At 42.4% G+C, this 21,680-nt stretch overlaps 1 protein-coding gene across 1 annotated transcript; it reads left to right on the top strand.

The window, feature by feature from the left end:
- Positions 1-11,283: 11,283 nt before the first annotated feature.
- On the top strand, positions 11,284-13,344 carry LOC309960654 (MAPK-interacting and spindle-stabilizing protein-like). The gene has a single exon (XM_082837556.1). The coding sequence runs from the start codon at positions 11,424-11,426 to the stop codon at positions 12,159-12,161; it is 738 nt and encodes a 245-aa protein (XP_082693682.1). The 5' UTR covers positions 11,284-11,423; the 3' UTR covers positions 12,162-13,344.
- Positions 13,345-21,680: the final 8,336 nt, after the last annotated feature.

Below are 21,680 nucleotides of genomic sequence, written 5' to 3'. Positions count from 1 at the left end.
GGAAGCCAGTGGTGAGTGCTTCTGACCCTGAAGACTTCAGTCATCTAAAGTTTGCACTCTGCCTACTTCCCAAGGCCCTTAATGAACATATGTGTAGCCGTAGCTTAAAAAACTCCCCAGTTTGGGTTTCGGGGAGACACTGATTTTGAAAAAGCCCTGGTGTTCTCCTTACATGAATGGGACTCTTCCTACTGCTAAAACATGTCTGTCACATCCAGAGGATGGTATACCGTCTGATCGGGAAGAGTTTGGAAAAGGCATCTCATCTCCTCATCTCCTGGTGCTCGGGTTCACCCCTCCAGCGTCTTTACTAACAGTCTCCCCACTTGGAGATGTCAACACTGTCAACATCCTGTTGCGTACAGTTTGGAATTTGTCCAGAGGATGAAGCGGAAGGATGAGGAACAATGAGAGACAAGTCCTAGGTGTTCAGACAGGCACATGTCACTCTAATTTCCAATCAGGAAGATGAATTGACCAAAGGCTAGGGTTGCCCATGGAAACAGTATAGGGCTTGAGGAAATCCCACTGCTTTGTGGCCAGTTCCCATAAACACAAGTTGAACAATGGAACTCAGGGGCAGTAAAATTCACGAAACTGCAGAGTTGAAAATATCTATCACTGAAAAATGTCTTGAGGAAAGTCAGAGAAAAGGATTGGCAAGCAAGGGAGAATGGCAGGAAAGGGATTTGAGGAGGTAGAAAGGACTCGCCATTAAGCACAAGAAAAGGGGCTGAACATTGCCGACATTGCAGTTGGCCAAAAAGGCTGTATGTGTTTTTTTCTGTATATATTCAAGAAAAGGGCATACACTTTTTTAGCCAACCAAACAGGTGGGCACTGGAAATCAATACTACAAAAGATATCACTTCGCATCAGTCAGAAGAGCCATCCTCATAAAGTGTAAACGCCAGAAATGCAGGACAGGGCAAGGAGAAGAGGGAGCCCTGTGAGGCTTATAGTGGAAATGTATATTGCCAACGGCCATTCTGGAGAAGTGTATTGTGTTTACTAAAGCATCTAAAAAATGAGCTACAGAGCATAGGGCACTTGCACTCATGGGCGTATATCTTGGGAAAAACAAAAATCGAGAGGACACAGGCACCCCAATGTTTACTGCCCCTCTGTTTAAAAGATCCTCGACTAGGATATAACTTAAATGTCTCTGGAGGGAAAAAATGGATAGAGATGTGGTACTTATGTAGAGTGGAATATTACTCAGCCTGGAAATCAATGAAATATGGCCAGTTGTAACAACTCCGGAGGAGTTACGTATGATCATTCTAAGTGACGTAATTCAAAAAGAAAAAGACACATATCATAAGATATCACTTAAAGGTGGAATCCAAAATGGCTACACATGAAATAAATTACAAAACAAAAACATAGTCAAATATGTAGAAAATACGCGTGAGGCTGCTAAACGGGAAAGGTGGGGAGGGGTGAGGCATCATCCAGGAGGTTGAAATTAGCAAAGATACCATTCCAAATACCAAACTGATAATCAACAAGGCCTACACGGTAGCTAAAAGAACTGCACTCAGCACACTCAAGTCACCGGAAAAGAATATCTATGACTGGTAAGAATCTGAAAAAGAATTTATTGATGTCTCTCTGTACGTGAATCAAGTGGATGTACAGCAGCAAGAAACAGAGCTTTGAAAATCAGCTATGACCAATATAGTAATAAATTGAAAAAAATAAACGACAGAGAGACAGAGAAAACCTCTTACAACTTTTCCTCAGGGACGGTGATGCAACATGGATTGAACACATCTAGACCCACAGCAGGATGAGACATAAGGCTGGAAACTGCTCGCGCTAAGAGAAATGTGAGGTTGGGTGAGGAAATGCACACCCTTTAAAGTAATACTACCTGGTACCCATTCAATGGGTCCCAAATCTGCAGGTTCAAGGAATCTTCCTACAGCTAAAACATGCATGGAAAACCCAGAGGACTGTACACCATGTGATCGGGAGATGTGTCTAAAATGCACCTCATTTATCCTCTCCTGGTGCTCCTGTTCATCATTCCAGCCACGTTACTTAGAATCTCCCCACTTAGAGAATCAGCACATTTAAACTTCTGTTTCACACATTTTGCAAATTGTGAGGAGGATGAACGGGAACAGGGGGAACCAATGAGAGAATAGTTGTAGGGGTTTGGACGGGCACATGTCACTCTAATTTCCCATTAAGAATAAGAATTAAAAAAAGGCTCAGCCCGCCTCGCCGGAGCCAAAATAGGGCCTGAAGCAATCCTGCGGTTTTGAGGCCAGCTCACAAAAGAGCAACTTAAAAAATGGAGCTCAGGGTCACTGCAATTCACAAACCTGCAGAGTTATAAATGAAAACTAACGTCCAAAAATATGTTGAGGTAAGGCAAAGAAGAGGATCTGAATGCAAGACAGAATTGCAAGAAACAGATTTCAAGAGATAGATTGGACTCGCCTTTAAAGCACATGAAAAGCGGCAGAATTTCGACGATGATGCAGTTGGCCCAAAAGGGAGTATGCGTTTTTTCCTGAATATATCCAGGAAAAAACGCATACGCACTTTATGGGCAACCAAGCAAGCAAGCAATGCAAATGTGCACAACAAAGAAGTCTCATTTCCCACCGGTCAAAAGGGCCATCCGAAAAAATTGTAAACACCAGAAATGCAGGACAGGCCATGGAGAACAGGGAGCCTTTATACGCTGATGGACAGTGTGTGAACTGCCGAGAGCCACTCTGGAGAAGTGTATGGTGGTTCCTAAATCATCTAAAAAACAGAGCGACAGAGCATAGGGCACTTCCAATCACGGGAGTATATCTAAGGAAGTCTAAAAATCAACAAGACACAAGCACACCACAGTTTAGGGCTACTCTGTTTACAAGAACCTCAACTTCAGTACACCTTAAATATCCCAGGAAAGAGAACAATGGATAAAGAAAATGTGGTACTTATGTACAATGGAATATCTCTTCACCATGAAATCAATGTAATAAGGCTAGTAGAAGGATAAAGAGTGGATTTAGGTCCGATAATACTACTTGAAATAAGTCAAACAGAAAAAGAAACATATCATAAGATATCACTTATAGAGGGAGGATAAATATGGCTGCACAAAAAATGAATTACAAAACAGAACAGTGTCTCACATTTAGAAAACACACTTATGTCAGCTTAAGGGGAAAGGAGAGGTGGGGTGATGCATAAAACCAGAGTTTGAAATTAGCACAGATACCGTTCAATAAACCAAATAGGTATCAGACAAGATCTACACCTTGCTCAATGAACTGGCCTCAACACACCCTATACACCGCAGAGAAATATATCTGAGTAATAAGAATCTTAAAACCCATGTATTGATATCTCTCCATAAGGGAATCAAGTGTGCACAGAGCGGCACAAACACAGTAGTGAAAATGAGCTAAACCCCATTATAGAAATAAATTTTAAAACCAAAACGCAGAAACAATGAAAGAGAGAAAAATTCTTACAAAATTCGCTCAGGGGCTGTGATGCAACCTAGAATGACCACATATAAACCCACAGCTGGATAAGACATAAGGCTGGACACTTGGGGCTGAAAGGATTGGTGAGCTTTGGTGAGCAACTGCCGAAAGTTTAATGCAATACTTCATGCTACTTATTCCAAGGGTCCCAACACTCCAAGTTGAAGGGAATCTTCCTAGAGCTAAACCATGCATGGGAAATCCAGCGGATGGTATACCATATGATCGGGAAAGGTTTCTAAAATGCACCTCATTTTCCTCTCCTGGGGCTCCGGATCAACATTCCAGCCACTTTACTAAAAACATCTCCACATGGAGAGTCAATGCCTTTAAGTTCCGGAATCGCACAGTCTGCAGTTAGTGCGGAAAATGAATGGGAATAGGGGGAACCAGTGAGAAAATAGCTGTAGCGGTTTCAATGGGCACATGTCACTCTAATTTCACATCAGGAGGAAGAATTAACCAAAGGCAGAGCAAGGCGTCCCAGAAGAAGAATAGGTCCTGAAGAAATCCTGTGGATATGAGGCAAGATCACAAAAATAAGAGCTGAAAAATGGAGCTAAGGGCCATTGCAATTCAAAAACCTGCAGAGTTATGAAGGCCAACTATTTTCCAAAAGTATATTGAGGTAAGGCTATGAAGAGGCACTGAGAGCAAGGCAGAACTGCAGGAAACCGATTGCAGGAGGTAGAATGGAATTGCATGTAAAGCATAGGAAAAGAGGCAGAACGTCCACAATGATGCACTTGGCCAAAAAGGGCGTATGCGTTTCTTCCTGAATATATTCAGGAAAAAACGCATACGCCCTTTTTGGCCAACCAAGCAAGCTTGCAAAGGAAATCTGCACTACAATGAAGTCTCACTGCCCCCCGGTCAAAAGGGCCATCCGAAAAAAGTGTAAAATCCAGAAAGGCAGGACAGGCCATGGAGAACTGGGAGCCTTGTTATGCTGATGGGCGGGATGTAAATTGCCAACAACCACTCTGGAGAAGTGTATGGTGTTTCCTGAAACATCCAAAAAACCAAGCAACAGAGCCTAGGGCATTTCCACTTATGGTCGTATAGCTTAGGGAAATAATAATCAAAAAGACACAGCCTCCGCAAAGTTTGGGACGGCTCTGTTTACAAGAACCTCGTTTACGGTACAGGTTCAATATCGCAGAAAGCGAAAAATGGATAAAGAAATTGTGGTACTTACGTACAATGCAATATCACTCAGCAAAGAAATCTAGGTCATCAGGCCCGTGACAGCATAATGAGTGGATTCAGGTATGATGATTCTAAGAGAAATAAGTCACACAGAAAAAGAAATATCATAAGATATCACTACTACACGGAATGTAAACTTGGCTACACAGGAACTGAATTACAAAACAGAACAGGGTGTCAAATGTAGAAAACCAACTTATGCTTGCTTAAGGGGAAAGGTGAGTTGGGGTGCTGCATGAAACCAGAGATTGAAATTAGCACAGACACCGTTCCATAAGCCAAATATGTAATAGACAAGAGCTACTCCTTGCTCAACGAAGTGGACTCAACACCCAATATTAAACGCCTAAGAATATACCTGACTAGTAAGAATCTTAAAACCTATGGATTTATATGTCTCCGAAAGAGAATCAAGGGTGTGTACAGCGGCATAAACGCAGCAGTGATAGGATTGGTGAGGTTCGGTGAGCAAATGCAGACCCTTTGAAGTCATATTGCATGGTACCCATTCCATGGGTCTCAACTCTCCATGTTTAAGGGATTTTTCCTTCAGCTAAAACATGCATGTGGAACCCAGAGTATAATCCACCGTGTGATCGGGAAACGTGTTCAAATGTGTCTCAGTTTTCGTCCCCTGGTACTCGGGTGCAACATTCCAGACGCTTTACTAACACTCTCCCCACTTGGAGAGTCAGTGCCTTTAATCTCTTGTTTGGCCCAGTTTGCAAATTCTGCGTAAGATAAACAGGAAGAGGGAGAACCAATGAGAGACTAGGTGGAGGTGTCTGGACGGGCAAATTTAACTCTCATTTCCCACCAGGAAGAGGAATTAACCAAAGGCTCCGTGTGCCATGCTGGAACTAGATTAGGGCCTGAGGAGATCCTGCGGTGTTGCGGCCAGCTCACAAGAAAGCGAGTTGAAGAAAGGAGCTCAGGGGCACTGTAATTCACAAAACTACAGAGTTATAAATGACAGCTATCTTCCAAAAATATATTGCAGTAAGGCTGCCAAGAGGAGTTGAATGCGGGGCAGAATTGCAGGGAACCGATTTCAGGAGGTAGACTGGAATTGTAAGTAAAGCATAGGAAAAGAGGCAGAACGTCCACAATGATGCACTTGGCCAAAAAGGGCGTATGCGTTCTTTCCTGAATATATTCAGGAAAAAACGCATACGCCCTTTTTGGCCAACCAAGCAAGCTTGCAAAGGAAATCTGCACTACAATGAAGTCTCACTGCCCCCCGGTCAAAAGGGCTATCTGAAAAAAGTGTAAAATCCAGAAAGGCAGGACAGGCCATGGAGAACTGGGAGCCTTGTTATGCTGATGGGCGGCATGTAAATTGCCAACAGCCACTCTGGAGAAGTGTATGGTGTTTCCTGAAACATCCAAAAAACAAAGCAACAGAGCCTAGGGCACTTCCACTTATGGTCCTATAGCTTAGGGAAATTAAAATCCAAAAGACACAGCCACCCCAAAGTTTGGGCCGGCTCTGTTTACAAGAACCTCGTTTACGGTACAAGTTCAATATCACAGAAAGCGAAAAATGGATAAAGAAGTTGTGGTACTTACGTACAATGCAATATCACTCAGCAATGAAATCTATGTCATCAGGCCCGTAGCAGCATAATGAGTGGATTCAGGTACGATGATTCTAAGTGAAATAAGTCACACAGAAAAAGAAACATCATAAGATATCACTACTACACGGAATGTAAACTTGGCTACACAAGAACTGAATTACAAAACAGAACAGGGCCTCAAATGTAGAAAACCAACTTATGCTTGCTTAAGGGGAAAGGTGAGTTGGGGTGCTGCATAAAACCAGAGATTGAAATTAGCACAGATACCGTTCCATAAGCCAAATATGTAATAGACAAGAGCTACTCCTTGCTCAACGAAGTGGACTAAACACCACATATTAAACGCCTAAGAATCTACCTGACTAGTAAGAATCTTAAAACCTATGGATTTATATATCTCCGAAAGAGAATCAAGCGTGTGTACAGCGGCATAAGCGCAGCAGTGATAGGATTGGTGAGGTTCGGTGAGCAAATGCAGACCCTTTGAAGTCATATTGCATGGTACCCATTCCATGGGTCTCAACTCTCCAGGTTTAAGGGATTCTTCCTTCAGCTAAAACATGCATGTGGAACCCAGAGTATGATCCACCGTGTGATTGGAAAACGTGTTCAAATGTGTCTCAGTTTTCGTCCCCTGGTAGTCGGTGCAACATTCCAGATGCTTTACTAACACTCTCCCCACTTGGAGAGTCAGTGCCTTTGAACTCCTGTTTGGCCCAGTTTGCAATTTCTGTGGAAAATGAACAGGAATAGGGAGAACCAATGAGAGACTAGGTGGAGGTGTCCGGACGGGCAAATTTAACTCTCATTTCCCACCAGGAAGAGGAATTAACCAAAGGCTCAGCGTGCCATGCCGGAACCACACTAGGGCCTGAAGCAATACTGCGGTGTTGCGGCCAGCTCACAAGAAAGCGAGTTGTAGAAAAGAGCTCAGGGGCACTGTAATTCACAAACCTGCAGAGTTATAAATGACAGCCATCTTCCAAAAATATATTAAAGTAAGGCTGCCAAGAGGTGTTGAAAGCGGGGCAGAATTGCAGGAAACCGATTTCAGGAGGTAGACTGGAACTGCATATAAAGCATAGGAAAAGAGGCAGAAGGTCCACAATGATGCACTTGGCCAAAAAGGGCGTATGCGTTTCTTCCTGAATATATTCAGGAAAAAACGCATACGCCCTTTTTGGCCAACCAAGCAAGCTTGCAAAGGAAATCTGCACTACAATGAAGTCTCACTGCCCCCGGTCAAAAGGGCCATCTGAAAAAAGTGTAAAATCCAGAAAGGCAGGACAGGCCATGGAGAACAGGGAGCCTTGTTATGCTGATGGGCGGCATGTAAATTGCCAGCAGCTACTCTGGAGAAGTGTATGGTGTTTCCTGAAACATCCAAAAAACAAAGCAACAGAGCCTAGGGCACTTCCACTTATGGTCCTATAGCTTAGGGAAATTAAAATGCAAAAGACACAGCCACCCCAAAGTTTGGGCCGGCTCTGTTTACAAGAACCTCGTTTACGTACAAGTTCAATATCACAGAAAGCGAAAAATGGATAAAGAAGTTGTGGTACTTACGTACAATGCAATATCACTCAGCAATGAAATCTATGTCATCAGGCCCGTAGCAGCATAATGAGTGGATTCAGGTACGATGATTCTAAGTGAAATAAGTCACACAGAAAAAGAAACATCATAAGATATCACTACTACACGGAATGTAAACTTGGCTACACAAGAACTGAATTACAAAACAGAACAGGGCCTCAAATGTAGAAAACCAACTTATGCTTGCTTAAGGGGAAAGGTGAGTTGGGGTGCTGCATAAAACCAGAGATTGAAATTAGCACAGATACCGTTCCATAAGCCAAATATGTAATAGACAAGAGCTACTCCTTGCTCAACGAAGTGGACTCAACACCCCATATTAAACGCCTAAGAATATACCTGACTAGTAAGAATCTTAAAACCTATGGATTTATATGTCTCCGAAAGAGAATCAAGCATGTGTACAGCGGCATAAGCGCAGCAGTGATAGGATTGGTGAGGTTCGGTGAGCAAATGCAGACCCTTTGAAGTCATATTGCATGGTACCCATTCCATGGGTCTCAACTCTCCAGGTTTAAGGGATTCTTCCTTCAGCTAAAACATGCATGTGGAACCCAGAGTATGATCCACCATGTGATCGGAAAACGTGTTCAAATGTGTCTCAGTTTTCGTCCCCTGGTACTCGGGTGTAACATTCCAGATGCTTTACTAACACTCTCCCCACTTGGAGAGTCAGTGCCTTTAAACTCCTGTTTGGCACATTTTGCAATTTCTGTGGAAAATGAACAGGAATAGGGAGAACCAATGAGAGACTAGGTGGAGGTGTCCGGACGGGCAAATTTAACTCTCATTTCCCACCAGGAAGAGGAATTAACCAAAGGTTCAGCGTGCCATGCCGGAACCACACTAGGGCCCGAAGCAATCCTGCGGTGTTGCGGCCAGCTCACAAGAAAGCGAGTTGAAGAAAGGAGCTCAGGGGCACTGTAATTCACAAACCTGCAGAGTTATAAATGACAGCCATCTTCCAAAAATATATTAAAGTAAGGCTGCCAAGAGGAGTTGAAAGCGGGGCAGAATTGCAGGAAACCGATTTCAGGAGGTAGACTGGAATTGCATGTAAAGCATAGGAAAAGAGGCAGAACGTCCACAATGATGCACTTGGCCAAAAAGGGCATATGCGTTTTTTCCTGAATATATTCAGGAAAAAACGCATACGCCCTTTTTGGCCAACCAAGCAAGCTTGCAAAGGAAATCTGCACTACAATGAAGTCTCACTGCCCCCTGGTCAAAAGGGCCATCTGAAAAAAGTGTAAAATCCAGAAAGGCAGGACAGGCCATGGAGAACTGGGAGCCTTGTTGTGCTGATGGGCGGAATGTAAATTGCCAACAGCCACTCTGGAGAAGTGTATGGTGTTTCCTGAAACATCCAAAAAACCAAGCAACAGAGCCTAGGGCATTTCCACTTATGGTCCTTTAGCTTAGGGAAATAATAATCAAAAAGACACAGCCTCCCCAAAGTTTGGGATGGCTCTGTTTACAAGAACCTCGTTTACGGTACAGGTTCAATATCGCAGAAAGCGAAAAATGGATAAAGAAATTGTGGTACTTACGTACAATGCAATATCACTCAGCAATGAAATCTATGTCATCAGGCCCATGACAGCATAATGAGTGGATTCAGGTATGATGATTCTAAGAGAAATAAGTCACACAGAAAAAGAAATATCATAAGATATCACTACTACACGGAATGTAAACTTGGCTACACAGAAACTGAATTACAAAACAGAACAGCGTCTCAAATGTAGAAAACCAACTTATGCTTGCTTAAGGGGAAAGGTGAGTTGGGGTGCGGCATAAAACCACAGATTGAAATTAGCACAGATACCGTTCCATAAGCCAAATATGTAATAGACAAGAGCTACTCCTTTCTCAACGATGTGGACTCAACACCCAATATTAAACGCCTAAGAATATACCTGACTAGTAAGAATCTTAAAACCTATGGATTTATATGTCTCCGAAAGAGAATCAAGCGTGTGTACAGTGGCATAAACGCAGCAGTGATAGGATTGGTGAGGTTCGGTGAGCAAATGCAGACTCTTTGAAGTCATATTGCATGGTACCCATTCCATGGGTCTCAACTCTCCATGTTTATGGGATTCTTCCTTCAGCTAAAACATGCATGTGGAACCCAGAGTACGATCCACTGTGTGATCGGGAAACGTGTTCAAATATGTCTCAGTTTTCGTCCCCTGGTACTCGGGTGCAACATTCCAGTCGCTTTACTAACACTCTCCCCACTTGGAGAGTCAGTGCCTTTAACCTCCTGTTTGGCCCAGTTTGCAATTTCTGTGGAAAATGAACAGGAATAGGGAGAACCAATGAGAGACTAGGTGGAGGTGTCTGGACGGGCAAATTTAACTCTCATTTCCCACCAGGAAGAGGAATTAACCAAAGGCTCAGCATGCCGTGCCAGAACCAAACTAGGGCCTGAAGCAATCCTGCGGTGTTGCGGCCAGCTCACAAGAAAGCGAGTTGAAGAAAGGATCTCAGGGGCACTGTAATTCACAAACCTGCAGAGTTATAAATGACAGCTATATTCCAAAAATATATTGAAGTAAGGCTGCCAAGAGGAGTTGAATGTGGGACAGAATTGCAGGGAACCGATTTCAGGAGGTAGACTGGAATTGCATGTAAAGCATAGGAAAAGAGGCAGAACGTCCACAATGATGCACTTGGCCAAAAAGGGCGTATGCGTTTTTTCCTGAATATATTCAGGAAAAAACGCATACGCCCTTTTTGGCCAACCAAGCAAGCTTGCAAAGGAAATCTGCACTACAATGAAGTCTCACTGCCCCCCCGGTCAAAAGGGCTATCTGAAAAAAGTGTAAAATCCAGAAAGGCAGGACAGGCCATGGAGAACAGGGAGCCTTGTTATGCTGATGGGCGGCATGTAAATTGCCAGCAGCCACTCTGGAGAAGTGTATGGTGTTTCCTGAAACATCCAAAAAACAAAGCAACAGAGCCTAGGGCACTTCCACTTATGGTCCTATAGCTTAGGGAAATTAAAATCCAAAAGACACAGCCACCCCAAAGTTTGGGCCGGCTCTGTTTACAAGAACCTCGTTTACAGTACAAGTTCAATATCACAGAAAGTGAAAAATGGATAAAGAAGTTGTGGTACTTACGTACAATGCAATATCACTCAGCAATGAAATCTATGTCATCAGGCCCATAGAAGCATAATGAGTGGATTCAGGTACGATGATTCTAAGTGAAATAAGTCACACAGAAAAAGAAACATCATAAGATATCACTACTACACGGAATGTAAACTTGGCTGCACAGGAACTGAATTACAAAACAGAACAGGGTCTCAAATGTAGAAAACCAACTTATGCTTGCTTAAGGGGAAAGGTGAGTTGGGGTGCGGCATAAAACCACAGATTGGAGCCGCGCGCTGCTGGTGCTGCTGCCGCCCCCATCTCCGTCGCCGCTGCTGTCGGTCGGGCTGCGCTCAGTTCTTCAGCGATCAGTTCCCTCGGACCCATCGCCGCTTCTAGACCTTGCTGCGGGTTCGGATCTTGCCGGGAAAATGTCTGATGAATTTTCGTTGGCAGATGCGCTACCTGAACACTCCCCTGCCAAAACCTCTGCTGTGAGCAATACAAAACCCGGCCAACCTCCTCAAGGCTGGCCAGGTTCCAACCCTTGGAATAACCCAAGTGCTTCACCTTCTGTGCCATCTGGACTCCCACCAAGTGCAACACCCTCCACTGTGCCTTTTGGACCAGCACCAACAGGAATGTATCCCTCTGTGCCTCCCACCGGACCACCTCCAGGACCCCCTGCACCCTTTCCTCCTTCTGGACCATCATGCCCCCCACCTGGTGGTCCTTATCCAGCCCCAACTGTGCCAGGCCCTGGCCCCACAGGGCCATATCCGACACCAAATATGCCCTTTCCAGAGCTTCCAAGACCCTATGGTGCGCCCACAGATCCAGCTGCAGCTGGTCCTTTAGGTCCATGGGGATCCATGTCTTCTGGACCTTGGGCACCAGGAATGGGAGGGCAGTATCCTACCCCTAATATGCCATATCCATCTCCAGGGCCGTATCCCGCCCCTCCTCCTCCCCAAGCACCAGGGGCTGCACCACCTGTTCCATGGGGCACTGTTCCACCAGGAGCCTGGGGACCACCAGCGCCATATCCTGCCCCTGCAGGATCATATCCCACACCAGGACTCTATCCCAGTCCCAACAATCCTTTTCAAGTGCCTTCAGGACCTTCCGGTGCTCCACCGATGCCCGGTGGCCCCCATTCTTACCATTAAGTTAACAATGGATGAAGAGATGACGCTTTGCTTTTTGAAGTACATATATATATATGCACTTGAATGCATATATACAAATTGCTGTTTCACTATTCTTAGAGGGCATTCATGAAAGAACAACTCTTGCATCTCTCAGAAGATATCTGCCTCTTGTGCTTGGATGTATAGTACATCTGATGGAAACAATCAGATAAAAATGTAAAAGTAAATCATTCAAATGTGATTTTTATTCGGTTTTTATGGAAAGTTAAAGTAATTAAGTATATTGAATAGCTCTTTGATACAATTTGTTTAAAACAAATTTTCGATTTGTTTAAATTATGAAACTAAATACTTATCACTTTTTCCCCTAAATAAACACACTTTGAAAACAATCACATTGTCATAATTTAAACAAATGATGCCTCTCAACATCTTGAGCTGCTCTATCTATAGGATAAATAAACCTGGTCCTTCTGAGGTTATCTTTTGGATATACATTTTAAAACTTGGTAATTATTGTCAGATGTTGAGTTCATTTTTATCCTTGAGCTTTTAGTAAAAACTTCATTTTGAGTTCCACCTGATTTATTTTTAGCCATATGGGTCATACAGCTCTAAAATCTGCCCTTTATGGAAACTGTTTTCTTTTTAATGCAGGCTAACATGTATATGTAAATTATATTCTTAGAGAATTGGTGATCTCTTTGTACTTGTAGAATAGATTATGATGTGTCCATATTACTTCGGAAAGAGCTCAAGGACGGAAATATTTCTCTCCTTTGTCTTGAACCTCAAACTAGAAGAGACCCTAGGAACTGCTTCATAGTAACAAGTAATTTGCAGTCCTACAAAACACTCTTCTACAGGAGACTTCCTGTAGTCCCCTCCCCCTCGGTTCTTTAGAAGGAGCACTTCCCTTCATTCCATCCTGATGCAGAAAACTGGCACACTCTAGGGGTCTATCACAAACACAGAAGTTATGTTTAGAGAACCTTAGTCATACAGACATGACTGTTCTCTTTGTACAAGCGTGATCGAAACACGTTACGTCTTTCAGAGTCTGGTTAAGCTATGTCATCGTCTCTTGCATAGTTATCCTGGATCTGTTTGTAACGTGCTTATGGCTGACAGTTCAGTTCTGTATTTGTTGACAGGTAAGACAGGTAAATAGGTAGAAGAATGAGTGCCATCCTCAAAAATTATTCTCTAGCCGTGACACTGAGGATAATCATAAAGTGTAGATCTCTGCAATTGAGTTTAAAGCAGTGTGACTGTGTTACTTAAAAATAAGTGGTGTTTGTAACCTCCAGAATAGCTTTTTGGCACCTTATCTTTAAATCTGATTTTTAGATTTGGGATAGAACTGACCATGTTTGACCATTTGTCCATTTGTTTGACCATTTGACCATTTGTCAAATTTTGAATGTATTCATTAGGTTCCTAAAATGTATTGTGACTTTCTTGACCAGTATATGAGAGATTTATGCTGGAGCTCTTACCTTTGCTTAGAAATAAAATATTTAGTAGTTTATTTCTCTTACAGTTAAAATGTCAAGAATGCCAAATGCTGCCAATTTAATGGTTTGATAGCTACCTCCTTTTAAGAAAGCGAGATTGTCACCTTTGAGAGGAACATTCAGTCTTTAGGCCTCCCTTAAGTAGATGATAGATTCAGGCTTTCAGAATTGAAACTAATTTGTTTAGATATTTTCAGACTGGGGAATGTTAGACAGCCCTTTCATAGTGGCACAGTCTTTCTTTCACTTCTTTGCAGGGACAAGTGGCAGCTATCTGCAACACTCTTGGAATCTGTTGTAGCCTTCAGTTTATAAGGCAGTAGCCTTAGAAGGTGTCATAGCTTAACTTATCAATCAATATCATAATGTCAGCTAACTCTGGAGGGATGAAAGGCAAAGTGAGATGGCAGCAAAGATATCTCTCCTTTTGGTTATTTTGGTTGTCCTACCTTGGAATAAGTTGACAACTCTGGCTTTAGATAAAATATTTAACACTAGAGAGGATAACGTTTGACTACAAGAAGAATAGGTAGCAAGTTTGGGAATCTCTTATTGTGGAGACCAGTTACTATCAGAGAAAATCTTATGCTAAAGGATTTAAAGGGCCGTGAATACAAGATTTGGAATTATTACCCCTTATAAGTATATCAACTGCTGGTGACCCATACTGCCCAGTGTGTCCTAGATGATACTGCCGTTTTAAACTTGGCTTTTTGAGGATTTTCCAACTGATTTTTGGGAAATTTTTTTTAAATATAAGAATTGAAATCAAAGGGAATAGAATTTACTTTTACATTCTTTTTAATTTTCAAGCATCATTTCTCAACTTGAGGGAGGGGCATCTCAATTCTTGTGGGTACTTGGGGGCAAAAGGTATTTTTAGGTTCAGGGTGGAGTTAAGAAAAGCAGAAGTTGTTTCAAGGGAGGAATGGAGGAAAGCATCTAAGAAGGTTTTTGTCTTTACAAGGGAATAATGTTGCTTTTAAAACAAGTTATGCTAGGCTGAGATTGGTTTGTGGAAGAGACTGCTTGTTAGAAAGTATGTTTGGTCTTAAAGGGATATGAAGTACGGAATATGCTGCCATTTGGACTTTCAGAGCAGGAATTTTAAGATAAATTTGATGGAGATAGTTGAGATGTGTTGAGAAATAGTGTCTCTGAAGTTAGAATCTTAGATTTTGAAATTTTGAGCCTAAAAATGACAATGAAAAATTAAAGTATAGACCTTAGGTCCTCATTCACACACTCAGTCCTTGAGAATGAAGGCTCCTTAAAGGAGTGCTTACAATGCCTTGTGTTGTCTGAACTGGACCCGGCCTGACAGTTTTTCATGCTTTTGAAGATGGCTGTTTACAGCTGTGACTCCATAGCCCTGTTTTCTGTAAAGTAATATATTGATTATTTGGGAATAGACAATACATTTTTTTAATTACCCAAGGGCCTCCTTCATTCTTTGTCAGTTTTACTATTTATTGTTTTCAGTAGAGAATAATAAAAGGGCAGAGAAGAAAGGGGGTGAATTTTGGGCCTTGGTCTGTCATACCACTACAATGGGATATTAGAATATTTTCTAGGAAAGAAGTCAGTTTTTCCCCTGCTTTTTTTACCTCACAGTTATTAGTGCTACCTGTTGTGGTCAGATGTACAGCTTTTGAAACTATCTGTGCGTATCAACATAGCTCTACTCAGAGTTTCAGTTAAAATACTGTGCCTAGTTTGCATATCAATCAGTTGCCTACACTTCCAAAAGATTCGTGCCAATGTCTTCCTTCCTCACCCTGAATAATCTAGTGCTAGATTTATAAAATGCCTGGTTTATAAACCTTGGAAATTCAACCTAAGCACAGACCTTCAAGTGTTCAAGTTTTTGAAAAGCGTAAGGCTTGCTTCAGATGAATCACACTGATCCACTGTACTGTGCATAGAAAGTGGTGGGTGGCTTTCAGGGAAGACTATAATTTTATCTTAATAAAGCAATATTTAGTATTGAAGACAGACACTGTTTTATTTTCAGAATTCTGCCAAGTAAAACAAAAATTGCCAATAAAATAATCAGTATTAAAGAAATGGCCATGCAAGCTTCTGGCAACAGACAGCATCTGAAAACTGCATTCATTCAGCAGACACTCAGATGTCAATGATCCAGGTGCTTTGCCAGATGCCAGAGATACAGAGACGAAGAGAATGCCTGTCTTTCAGAGGCTTACAGCCTAGGGGGAGGCATTACAGAATTGATGAGTACATCCAGTATTAGTTTACCTGGACAAACATATTTTAGTATTGCCACTGGTGGAATTTATAGACTAGCCTTTGAGCATTTAAAGAACAAAGTAGGGCATACCTTTTTTTAAAGTAAGAAAATGCTTTCAAGACTGTAGTGTTTGTCAGTGCAACTATCAAGAGTGCAAAGTAATGGGATGTTTTTCCTGTAATTTTCCCCTGGATAAAGGCACTTTCACTGCCTGTCACTGATTAGTAGATCCTGATTTATTGCCATTAAGTAAACTTGACTTCTTATGCGTGTTCTATAAAGCATTTTTTTCTTGATATTTTTGTATTTTTTCTTGATATTGTGATTTTTTTCATTGACTTAATAATGACAAATTTAATGTATGTAATTGTCTATGCATTTTAAGTTAAACTGCCTAAAATGTGATTTGACACATACACATTTGTTTGTATTATGAACTGTAAGCAATCTGTTTGAGATGTTAGGTTCTATCACCTGCTGCTGTACTTGTAAACAAAGACAAATGTTGCTTTAAGACGAAATTATAATTAGGAATAGTCTATGGATGTGATACTTGATATTTTTTAAGATAAACTTGTTTGCTTTTGTGTATTACAAAAAAAAACAAACAACAAAAAAAAAACAAACCACAGATTGAAATTAGCACAGATACCGTTCCATAAACCAAATATGTAATAGACAAGAGCTACTCCTTGCTCAACGAAGTGGACTCAACACCCCACATTAAACGCCTAAGAATATACCTGACTAGTAAGAATCTTAAAACCTATGGATTTATATGTCTCCGAAAGAGAATCAAGCGTGTGTACAGTGGCATAAACGCAGCAGTGATAGGATTGGTGAGGTTCGGTGAGCAAATGCAGACTCTTTGAAGTCATATTGCATGGTACCCATTCCATGGGTCTCAACTCTCCATGTTTAAGGGATTCTTCCTTCAGCTAAAACATGCATGTGGAACCCAGAGTACGATCCACTGTGTGATCGGAAAACGTGTTCAAATGTGTCTCAGTTTTTGTCCCCTGGTACTCGGGTGCAACATTCCAGACGCTTTACTAACACTCTCCCCACTTGGAGAGTCAGTGCCTTTAACCTCCTGTTTGGCCCAGTTTGCAATTTCTGTGGAAAATGAACAGGAATAGGGAGAACCAATGAGAGACTAGGTGGAGGTGTCTGGACGGGCAAATTGAACTCTCATTTCCCACCAGGAAGAAGAATTAACCAAAGGCTCAGCATGCCGTGCCGGAACCAAACTAGGGCCTGAAGCAATCCTGCGGTGTTGCGGCCAGCTCACAAGAAAGCGAGTTGAAGAAAGGAGCTCAGGGGCACTGTAATTCACAAACATGCAGAATTATAAATGACAGCTATCTTCCAAAAATATATTGCAGTAAGGCTGCCAAGAGGAGTTGAATGCGGGGCAGAATTGCAGGGAACCAATTTCAGGAGGTAGACTGGAATTGTATGTAAAGCATAGGAAAAGAGGCAGAACGTCCACAATGATGCACTTGGCCAAAAAGGGCGTATGCGTTTTTTCCTGAATATATTCAGGAAAAAACGCATACGCCCTTTTTGGCCAACCAAGCAAGCTTGCAAAGGAAATCTGCACTACAATGAAGTCTCACTGCCCCCCGGTCAAAAGGGCTATCTGAAAAAAGTGTAAAATCCAGAAAGGCAGGACAGGCCATGGAGAACTGGGAGCCTTGTTATGCTGATGGGCGGCATGTAAATTGCCAACAGCCACTCTGGAGCAGTGTATGGTGTTTCCTGAAACATCCAAAAAAACAAAGCAACAGAGCCTAGGGCACTTCCACTTATGGTCCTATAGCTTAGGGAAATTAAAATCAAAAAGACACAGCCACCCCAAAGTTTGGGCCGGCTCTGTTTACAAGAACCTCGTTTACGGTACAAGTTCAATATCACAGAAAGCGAAAAATGGATAAAGAAGTTGTGGTACTTACGTACAATGCAATATCACTCAGCAATGAAATCTATGTCATCAGGCCCATAGCAGCATAATGAGTGGATTCAGGTACGATGATTCTAAGTGAAATAAGTCACACAGAAAAAGAAACATCATAAGATATCACTACTACACGGAATGTAAACTTGGCCAGACAAGAACTGAATTAAAAAACAGAACAGGGCCTCAAATGTAGAAAACCAACTTATGCTTGCTTAAGGGGAAAGGTGAGTTGGGGTGCTTCATAAAACCAGAGATTGAAATTAGCACAGATACCGTTCCATAAGCCAAATATGTAATAGACAAGAGCTACTCCTTGCTCAACGAAGTGGACTCAACACCCCATATTAAACGCCTAAGAATATACCTGACTAGTAAGAATCTTAAAACCTATGGATTTATATGTCTCCGAAAGAGAATCAAGCGTGTGTACAGCGGCATAAGCGCAGCAGTGATAGGATTGGTGAGGTTCGGTGAGCAAATGCAGACCCTTTGAAGTCATATTGCATGGTACAAATTCCATGGGTCTCAACTCTCCAGGTTTAAGGGATTCTTCCTTCAGCTAAAACATGCATGTGGAACCCAGAGTATGATCCACCGTGTGATCGGAAAACGTGTTCAAATGTGTCTCAGTTTTCGTCCCCTGGTACTCGGGTGCAACATTCCAGATGCTTTACTAACACTCTCCCCACTTGGAATGTCAGTGACTTTAACCTCCTGTTTGGCCCAGTTTGCAATTTCTGTGGAAAATGAACAGGAATAGGGAGAACCAATGAGAGACTAGGTGGAGGTGTCCGGACGGGCAAATTTAACTCTCATTTCCCACCAGGAAGAGGAATTAACCAAAGGCTCAGCGTGCCATGCCGGAACCACACTAGGGCCCGAAGCAATCCTGCGGTGTTGCGGCCAGCTCACAAGAAAGCGAGTTGAAGAAAGGAGCTCAGGGGCACTGTAATTCACAAACCTGCAGAGTTATAAATGACAGCCATCTTCCAAAAATATATTAAAGTAAGGCTGCCAAGAGGAGTTGAAAGCGGGGCAGAATTGCAGGAAACCGATTTCAGGAGGTAGACTGGAATTGCATGTAAAGCATAGGAAAAGAGGCAGAACGTCCACAATGATGCACTTGGCCAAAAAGGGCGTATGCGTTTTTTCCTGAATATATTCAGGAAAAAACGCATACGCCCTTTTTGGCCAACCAAGCAAGCTTGCAAAGGAAATCTGCACTACAATGAAGTCTCACTGCCCCCCGGTCAAAAGGGCCATCTGAAAAAAGTGTAAAATCCAGAAAGGCAGGACAGGCCATGGAGAACTGGGAGCCTTGTTATGCTGATTGGCGGGATGTAAATTGCCAACAGCCACTCTGGAGAAGTGTATGGTGTTTCCTGAAACATCCAAAAAACCAAGCAACAGAGCCTAGGGCATTTCCACTTATGGTCGTATAGCTTAGGGAAATAATAATCAAAAAGACACAGCCTCCCCAAAGTTTGGGACGGATCTGTTTACAAGAACCTTGTTTACAGTACAAGTTCAATATCACAGAAAGCGAAAAATGGATAAAGAAGTTGTGGTACTTACGTACAATGCAATATCACTCAGCAATGAAATCTATGTCATCAGGCTCATAGCAGCATAATGAGTGGATTCAGGTACGATGATCCTAAGTGAAATTAGTCACACAGAAAAAGAAACATCATAAGATATCACTAATACACGGAATGTAAACTTGGCTACACAAGAACTGAATTACAAAACAGAACAGGGTGTCAAATGTAGAAAACCAACTTATGCTTGCTTAAGGGGAAGGGTGAGTTGGGGTGCTGCATAAAACCAGAGATTGAAATTAGCACAGATACCGTTCCATAAGCCAAATATGTAATAGACAAGAGCTACTCCTTGCTCAACGAAGTGGACTCAACACCCCATATTAAACGACTAAGAATATACCTGACTAGTAAGAATCTTAAAACCTATGGATTTATATGTCTCCGAAAGAGAATCAAGCGTGTTTACAGCGGCATAAACGCAGCAGTGATAGGATTGGTGAGGTTCGGTGAGCAAATGCAGACCCTTTGAAGTCATATTGCATGGTACCCATTCCATGGGTCTCAACTCTCCAGGTTTCAGGGATTCTACCTTCAGCTAAAACATGCATGTGGAACCCAGAGTATGATCCACCCTGTGATCGGAAAACGTGTTCAAATGTGTCTCAGTTTTCGTCCCCTGGTACTCGGGTGCAACATTCCAGACGCTTCACTAACACTCCCCCTCTTGGAGAGTCAGTGCCTTTAACCTCCTATTTGGCCCACTTTGCAATTTCTGTGGAAAATGAACAGGAATAGGGAGAACCAATGAGAGACTAGGTGGAGGTGTCTGGACGGGCAAATTTAACTCTCATTTCCCACCAGGAAGAGGAATTAACCAAAGTCGCAGCATGCCGTGCCGGAACCAAACTAGGGCCTGAAGTAATCCTGCGATGTTGCGGCCAGCTCACAAGAAAGTGAGTTGAAAAAAGGAGCTCAGGGGCACTGTAATTCACAAACCTGCAGAGTTATAAATGACAGCTATCTTCCTAAAATATATTGAAGTAAGGCTGCCAAGAGGAGTTGAAAGCGGGGCAGAATTGCAGGAAACCGATTTCAGGAGGTAGACTGGAATTGCATGTAAAGCATAGGAAAAGAGGCAGAACGTCCACAATGATGCACTTGGCCAAAAAGGGCGTATGCGTTTTTTCCTGAATATATTCAGGAAAAAACGCATACGCCCTTTTTTGCCAACCAAGCAAGCTTGCAAAGGAAATCTGCACTACAATGAAGTCTCACTGCCCCATGGTCAAAAGGGCTATCTGAAAAAAGTGTAAAATCCAGAAAGGCAGGACAGGCCATGGAGAACTGGGAGCCTTGTTATGCTGATGGGCGGCATGTAAATTGCCAACAGCCACTCTGGAGAAGTGTATGGTGTTTCCTGAAACATCCAAAAAACAAAGCAACAGAGCCTAGGGCACTTCCACTTATGGTCCTATAGCTTAGGGAAATTAAAATCCAAAAGACACAGCCACCCCAAAGTTTGGGCCGGCTCTGTTTACAGGAACTTCGTTTACGGTACAAGTTCAATATCACAGAAAGCGAAAAATGGATAAAGAAGTTGTGGTACTTACGTACAATGCAATATCACTCAGCAATGAAATCTATGTCATCAGGTCCGTAGCAGCATAATGAGTGGATTCAGGTACGATGATTGTAAGTGAAATAAGTCACACAGAAAAAGAAACATCATAAGATATCACTACTACACGGAATGTAAACTTGGCTGCACAGGAACTGAATTACAAAACAGAACAGGGTCTCAAATGTAGAAAACCAACTTATGCTTGCTTAAGGGGAAAGGTGAGTTGGGGTGCGGCATAAAACCACAGATTGAAATTAGCACAGATACCGTTCCATAAACCAAATATGTAATAGACAAGAGCTACTCCTTGCTCAACGAAGTGGACTCAACACCCCACATTAAACGCCTAAGAATATACCTGACTAGTAAGAATCTTAAAACCTATGGATTTATATGTCTCCGAAAGAGAATCAAGCGTGTGTACAGCGGCATAAGCGCAGCAGTGATAGGATTGGTGAGGTTCGGTGAGCAAATGCAGACCCTTTGAAGTCATATTGCATGGTACCCATTCCATGGGTCTCAACTCTCCAGGTTTAAGGGATTCTTCCTTCAGCTAAAACATGCATGTGGAACCCAGAGTATGATCCACCGTGTGATCGGAAAAAGTGTTCAAATGTGTCTCAGTTTTCGTCCCCTGGTACACC

Source organism: Leucopleurus acutus (assembly GCF_964270905.1).
Source record: "Leucopleurus acutus genome assembly, chromosome: 4".
NCBI lineage: Eukaryota > Metazoa > Chordata > Mammalia > Artiodactyla > Delphinidae > Leucopleurus > Leucopleurus acutus.
The sequence above is the reverse complement of the archived record's forward strand: the minus strand, read 5'-3'. Positions and strand labels throughout refer to the sequence as shown.

Excerpts from the sequence above, each read along its gene's own strand:
- LOC309960654 (XM_082837556.1), top strand. The coding sequence starts at position 11,424 with ATGTCTGATGAATTTTCGTTGGCAGATGCGCTACCTGAACACTCCCCT.